At 39.7% G+C, this 7,795-nt stretch overlaps 1 protein-coding gene across 1 annotated transcript; it reads left to right on the forward strand.

Annotated features, from left to right (window-relative positions):
• Positions 1 to 933: 933 nt before the first annotated feature.
• On the forward strand, positions 934 to 4,633 carry LOC128026902 (thymosin beta-a). The gene is made up of 3 exons (XM_052614174.1): positions 934 to 1,079; positions 2,409 to 2,518; positions 4,287 to 4,633. Exons 2-3 carry the CDS (start codon positions 2,419 to 2,421, stop codon positions 4,325 to 4,327), a joined length of 141 nt encoding a protein of 46 aa, XP_052470134.1. The 5' UTR covers positions 934 to 1,079; positions 2,409 to 2,418; the 3' UTR covers positions 4,328 to 4,633.
• The last annotated feature ends 3,162 nt before the right edge of the window (positions 4,634 to 7,795 follow it).

Genomic DNA, 7,795 nt, shown 5'->3' on the forward strand with positions numbered 1-7,795 from the left:
TGTTTTGCTTCTTAGTCCACTACAAACACCGTCTGTCTGCAGGAGAGCCTGTGCAAGCTTAACTACAATTAGTTTGAAGCTGTTATTGTCTTTAATAAATAAATAACTATAAAATGTCATCAGCCTCAGGCCATCATCCGAGATCTCCTGTTTGGAGAAATGCAGCATTGCATCAGTGTCTCATCATTGGATGCTCTGCAGTGAATGGGTGCCGTCAGCTGATAAAAACAACACAATGATCCACAGCACTCCAGTCCATCAGTGAACATCTGGAGAAGACAACAGATGAAACACACCCATAATCGAGATGTTTTCATCAGCTGTTTGGACTCTCATTCTGACGGCACCCATTCACTGCAGAGCATCCACTGATGAGACACTGATGCAGTGCTACATTTCTACAAACCTGATGAAGAAACACACTCACCCTGATCTTGGATGACCTGAGAGGGAGCACATTCTCAGCAAATGTTCATTTAAACTTAATCGGTATCCTTTTGAAAATCTGTGAGTTTTTCCACTTTTTATGTAGATGAAATTAAGTTTTGATCTATTATAATTCAAACTAAATTTAAAGCAGGTCTTGTAAAAGTCCTGTTGTAGCAGTAATTATCTGTGGCTGATGGGCTCTTAAGTGATTTAAAGTTAAAGGCTTCTCTGTCTTTGAATCAGCAGTCATTTAGGATTGTGCATCAGCGTCTGAAGAGGTTCATAGCCACACGATGGCGCTGCTGATAGATTCACATTCTCTCTCTCTCAGTAAGTAGAAAATCAGCATCAGATGCATTATCATGAGTCGAGGTGTCTAGAAACACACATTCACTGTTTTAACTATAGCAGTCGTTTTCATTTATAAGAGTTTTCTCTCTTAACGTTATTTCACTGCGCTGCAGGTTTGTCCAATCACAATGCAGAATCGCTGCGCGTTTATCCAATCAGAATACAGTGGTGAGGGTCTGAGCCAATCAGAGCGCGCGCGGTTGTGCAGTGATGTGCAGTATTTAAAGCGGCCGCGCAGCTTCAGCGCACAGAGCTCGAGTCTATCAGATCCAGTGTACTACAGTCCCGAGCAGCGCCAGGTGAGGCACAATTATCTGCTTTTAATCTGATTAAAAAAATAGATTCTACTACACCATTTCATATAAATATATATAATTTCGATACTATTCACGCAATCTAAATAAAGACGAACGTGTTTCTATGAAAGTGTGCAGGCACATTATACAATGGCAAACATGAGACATATATGTTTATATTTTCATATAGATTTAATGGGTATAGTAATAAGGAGGGAAAACGTCAAGGCAGGACAGCATATGCATACCTGTCAATGCAGTATGCGTAGTGTGTGTGTGTGTGTGTGTGTGTGTGTGTGTGCGTCTGGGGTTGCGCAATCTTTTATTAATTCTTATGGCGCATTGAAACGCTATGCACAGTCAGAAAAACAACGCAACTGTATTTTTCTCTCTGTATAACTCTTTTGGAACGTTTGGAATCTTTGAAGTATCCGTCAGTGTTACATAATCCCAGAGATTTGGCGCGAGTCACTTTGGGTGTGGTGAAGATCTAAAACCATGAGCACAGAGCACTTCTGCTTTATTTACTCGTGTGTGTCCTTGTGAGATTGATCTGATATTCTTTACCACTTACACTGATACTGATGTGATGTGTCATCTGTGAGCCAACATACTGAGATTTGCTGAACTGATATGTTTTCAGAGTCCCATTGTGTTCACTGAATATCACATATCTCTCTTTTTACAGAGATCTATTACGTTTTAAGTAAAAAGTGAATATGATTTGGCCCTTAAAACTAGCTAAGTAATGAATGACCTGAATAAAACTGTTAATTTAGATATTTTTTAATTGCCTAAAACCAAAGACAATGTGGCAACACGTAGTAGGCGTACTTTGATAATAAATATTATGATAGGAGCTGCACAGAGTGATTTTGTAAAATGACTCTTCCTGCTGTTGTATCTGTGAAGCTCCAGCGCACTCATAGTTTCTGCAAATATGTAAAAAGATAAAGAAAACAGCCCATTTCAGGAGAGTGTAATGTGATTTGATTGTAACACACACCTGAGGACGGCAGACGTGTCCAAACACACTCTCCAAACTTCATCTCACACCTCTGAGGAAACGGCTGTTGGTTTGTTAAACGCCCTTCTGCTTTTCAAGTGTGGTAAGACCACGACTGAGATGCTGTTGCTCTGCCAGCGCAGTTTGAGACAGATTCAAGCAGCAGACAGATACTGTCCACAGACATGTTTAGTTTGACCACAGCATTACATATCAATAGTTTCAATGATTCAATGAAGAAGGCTTCGATTCAGGAACCGTCGGTTGTAAAGGATTAATTAGGAAGATATAAAGCAGTCACTGACACTCTTCACACTTTCTCACAGACTCTCCAACATGAGCGATAACCCTGTGAAAGAAGAAGTGCAGACGTTTGACAAGAGATGTCTGAAGAAGACCAACACTGCGGAGAAGAACTCTCTGCCCACTAAAGAAGGTGAGCGGGTTTGACAACCTCTCCCTCATCACTGAGTGATCTTGAGCTGATCTCACAGCAGAGCAAACATGACACACACACACACACACACACACACACACACACACACACACACACACACACACACACTCTTACACACTCACACACACACACACACACTCACTCTTACACACTCACACACACACACATTCACTCACTCACTCATTCACTCACTCACACACACACACACACGTTTGTTTTTGTGTAAAGTGTGTTCATCCCATAGGTGTAATGGTTTTTATTCTGTAGAAACTGTATATTCTATGTCCCTTCACCAACCCTACACCTAACCCTAACCCTCACAGGAAACTTTCTGCATTTTTACTTTCTCAAAAAAACTCATTCTGTATGATTTATAAGTGTTTTGAAAAATGGGGACATGGGTTATGTCCTCATAAGTCACCCTCTCCTTGTAATACCTGTGTCATACACATGTCATTACACACACACACACACACACACACACACACACTCACACAAACACACACTCACACACACACACACACTCACTAACACACACACACACACTCACTAGCACACACACACAAACACACTCTCACACACACACACATGCACACATACTCACTCACTTTTACACACTCACTCACTCTCTCACACACACAAACACACACACACACACTCTAACACACACACACACACTCACTCACTCACTCTTACACACTCACACAAACACACACACACACTCACTAACACACACACTCACTAGCACACACACACTCTCACACACACACACACACACTCACTAACACACACACTCACTAGCACACACACACTCTCACACACACACACACACTCACTCACTTTTACACACTCACACACTCTCTCACACACACACACACACACACACACACTCACTCACTAACACACACACACACACACACACACACGCTCTCTCACACACACACACACACACACACACGTTTGCTTTCTTCAAACATTTTCTTTAATGTTTATATATTTAGCTGGGTTATTATAGTTAACTTAAATTATACCATATAAAAATATATGTTGCTACTTGAAATATTAAACATTAAATGAAATAGAATTACATATAAAAAAAGGTATTTTTCATTTTAACTTTATGCACTAAAATAACTAAAACTGAAATATAAAAACTATATTAAACATATATAAAAAACTACTAAAATGACTAAAAAGCAACATAATTACTAAAACTTAAATTAAACATAAAATACAAAAATAAAAGCAGCTTCATATTATGAATAAAAACTGTAACACAACTGCCTTCTGGACCCTGACAGTAAAGAGACTCCAGACTAGCTCAGATCCGACTCTCAGCTACAACACATCAGAATAACTGTTAAAGATGTATTTTTCATGTGAACCCGTTTCTGTGTTTTGTTGCCGCAGACTCTTGAGTTTTTGTTTTTAATGTTGTCTGTAATTATTCTATTGTTTTATAATATCGTGCAGCTCTGTGGTCAACACTGTTGCATTAATATGTGCTCTATAAATAGAGTTGAATTGGAAACATTCAAATTGTTCCCCCAGTTTTTGTGTGTGTGTTTGAGTAAGTTGTCGTTTGTTTCTCTCGTTCAGTGGAAGTGATTCTGTAGGCTGTATTTACATCTCCATTTGCATCTACAGTTTCCTCAAAGCACATAATAAAGAAAGGAAACAAACAGGAAGAGATCAGGATGCGCTGGGGCTGTAATGATAATGTAATTCTCTCGTCCTGCTTGCACAGATATCGAGGAGGAGAAGAAGGCTGGAGACGGGGCCAAATGAACAGAAGCGGTGCCAGCTCTCCTCCGGGACGTCTGCTCCACTGCTGCATTAATCAAATCATTCTTCTGGCATTTTTAAAACGGTGTGAACTGCAGAATCATGTGTGTGATGGGGACTGTGGATATTCTCCATCTCTTCATCGTGTGGGGTTTGGAGAGGAGATGGATGATGATGATGATGATGATGATGAGCACAGTTCATGATTAGCTCACGGCTGCCCACATCAATCTGGTGCCATCTGCGCTCGTTATTCTCTAATTAACATGTCAGAGGATATTTTTGTTTAATAAATGATAATAAAAACTTTTCAAGTGTGTCCAAATGTTTTAACACTTTAGCTTTATGAAATGAATGGTTTCCACAGAAGTATTGTGCAGCACAACTGTTTTCAACATTGATAATAATCAGAAAAGACACTGAAGACATAGTAGTCCACTCTAAACCTTCGAGAAAAGTTACTTTGCAACTGCACGTCAACTAACTGTGATTAGCAGAATGAGATGACATGAACTTGCACAATTACTTATAGTCGGCAGATTGTCTAAAGCAAACAGTCAAGTATTGTTCCCACTTTATCTCTTTATAAAGCACCACACCTTCACGACTGAACTCCTGAGAGTCGGTCCTCAGACGCGGTTGTAAAAACCAATCTTGCTCAAGATCTAGAGGTCGTTACCTAACTCAGTTTATAATGAGTTCATGTTATTTGTAGGTCTAGAAAGACAGGAATGCATGCTCTGGTTGATTATAAGGTGGCAACATATTGCAGCCCGCAGGCGAAAGATAACACAACACTAATCTGCATATTCAAATGTTGTATACAAATACTCCCTCTACAAGAATGCAAGAAACCACACGTGTGTCTGTGAAGCAGAGCAAACAAACTAAAAACAAAACCCATGGAGAATGAGTGAAAGGTAACTTTGATAAACCAGCGGACAGGAATGTGTTGGACAGACATGTGTGTTCACGTCTGAAGAGAGCTGTCTTATTAGAGACCGATAAAAGAGGAGACTGAGCAGATGTTTGTGCGAGAGAGCATTTGATTGTAAATATATATTAAATCCATTATAAATAACCAAAACGTTTTTTACTGAATTCTTATGTGCACAGAAGCTGCTGTGAAATGATACTGGTTGCCATGCAGTAGATATGCTGGTCTCTATTTGACTTTGGTCTTTTCTGTAACCTGTAATTCCTGCATTCACTTAAAATGGTGTAAAACAGGTTTGTTTACAGCAATAGTTCGCCTGATATTCAGGTAATACTACAGGGACACAAGAAGTGGTTGAACGTTAACACTGAGAGGTGTGTTTAAAACATTAGCCAAGCTTCGAACAATAGCAGTGATGCTTGATTTAGCAAACACAAATATCTGAAACAAGAATCTAGTGGGGGGAATAAAAAACTATCCCATGGGGACATTTTGTGGCCACACACAAAGACACACACACACACATATACACACACACCCCTGATTGCATCAGAGAACAATAGGTTACTTGAGTAACCCCGGTTCTCTGATAGCATTAAAGGTACAATTTGTAAGATATTTGCAGTAAAATATCCAAGCACCACTAGGGTAGTGTTATATATATTTTTTTCCAGCTAATTACTAACAATCTCTCTTATGTTTTCAACTACTTGTAAATCATGAGAAAATTCCCATTCTAAATAGTGACACAGGCAGTTTAGTCGCATGTCAATGAGGTTAGTTACCCTTCGTTAAAACATTTACTGACTTAGAAACCACATGTGTGAAACAACAGTGTGGAGGACAAATGCAGAAGTACATTTACATTTATTCATTTAGCTGACGCTTTTATCCCAAGCGACTTACAATTGCTATATATGTCAGAGGTCACACGCCTCTGGGGCAACTAGAGGTTAAGTGTCTTGCTCAGGGACACATTGGTGACTCACAGTGGATTCGAACCCGGGTCTCTCACACCACAGATGTGTGTCTTATCCACTGCGCTAACACTACATACTGACTGTACATCTACATACTGAGTTTCACGCCCAGCATCCTGAGGAAACCCTCTCCACGACCTCGAGGTAGACACCCATGACGCCGGAGAGTAAGGCCCGCTGGCGTGTACCCTGGAGGAGGGGTAGTGTCAGGAATCAGGCAGAACCGTTCCCAGCCAATCATCAGCTCTCACACTCCCCTGAATTCTAATCACCAGCTCCTGATCTCCATTACCCCGGCACTACAAGACCCTCACAATCGACCTTATCTTGTCTCCAACTCACCGCCTCTTCTCGAAAGAGCACCAGCCTAACGTATACTCACATTTGGCACTTAACCTGTGTGTCTTTGTTCCCTTGTCTCCAGAACTCTCGAGGCACTTCCCATGATTTGAATGCTCCTACGTACCTCGTTACCTCCTGAGTGCTCACGTAATTCTCTGACATTGTTCTCCCACTGCAAAAGGAAAGAGACAAGTGTTGATATTCACGTATTGTGTGGCTTTGACGTTCCGACACAGATCGAACTCACCGGGTTTCCACGAACACAAACTCCACAGCTCCCGCACCAAGATTTCCCTGACTCACCTTTCACGAACATTGTAAATAAAGCACTGTGTTGAATTCACTAACCTGAGCCTCTGTGTGATATCCTGACAACATATGGACTAAATAAGATTATGTATTTTGTACCCTTTCACTGTTTTGCTTTGACATTATGATGTTTTAATTATTGAAAATAATCTGTTCTGTTACACCTTAAATCATTCTACCTGCTCAGTTAAGAGTTATATTCATGTTGAATTATCAAATAAATATTGTTAATTATTTAAATCTAAGGCAGTGTTCTTGTGCTCTGAAGAAAGATCAACACTGATAAGAGATGATGGATTAACTCCACGAGGGTGAAATGTTGAACTCTGAGTTAACACATCCTTGTACACACTACATAAAACATAAAAGTAACTAAATTAACACAATTTAATTATGTTATTTAAAAAGAAAAATAATACTGTAGACTTTAGTTAATAAGGGTTTGATTGATCTTTGTGGATACCGTAGCTGCTCACTTGGCGGAGCAATGGAACACAGAAGACAGACGAAAGCATGAAGCACATTGAGGAAGAGAAGATGGTGACTTTGTCAGGTATGTTTTAACACCAGAGTGCATAAATCAGACTTGTTTTTCATAAGACATGGATATCTCAATATCTCTTAATCATATAGCAAACTGTTAATCACTTCTATTTACACACTATTTCACTCCAACCATGGGCAAGACCTGCTAGAATATTCAATTTCATTTCTTCATGCATAAAACTTCCTCATCTGAAAAGCTGTATATCAGATCATGTGAACATATTAGCTTCTCTAACTACAATAAAGCCTCACCCATCACATTTCCTAGAAAAAATCTTATAGATTTTAACTCTACATAGTCTGTAATCTATTTATATCTTATCGATATAGCCCTCACTAAACCAAATCCAGCCCAGA

The sequence above is a fragment of the Carassius gibelio genome, chromosome A14 (assembly GCF_023724105.1).
Source record: "Carassius gibelio isolate Cgi1373 ecotype wild population from Czech Republic chromosome A14, carGib1.2-hapl.c, whole genome shotgun sequence".
Lineage (NCBI taxonomy): Eukaryota > Metazoa > Chordata > Actinopteri > Cypriniformes > Cyprinidae > Carassius > Carassius gibelio.

What these genes read in the sequence shown, in the direction of transcription:
- LOC128026902 (XM_052614174.1), top strand. Translation starts at nt 2,419, where the DNA reads ATGAGCGATAACCCTGTGAAAGAAGAAGTGCAGACGTTTGACAAGAGA. An exon ending in CTCTCTGCCCACTAAAGAAG is followed by an intron (nt 2,519 to 4,286) that starts GTGAGCGGGTTT and finishes CTGCTTGCACAG; the next exon opens with ATATCGAGGAGGAGAAGAAG.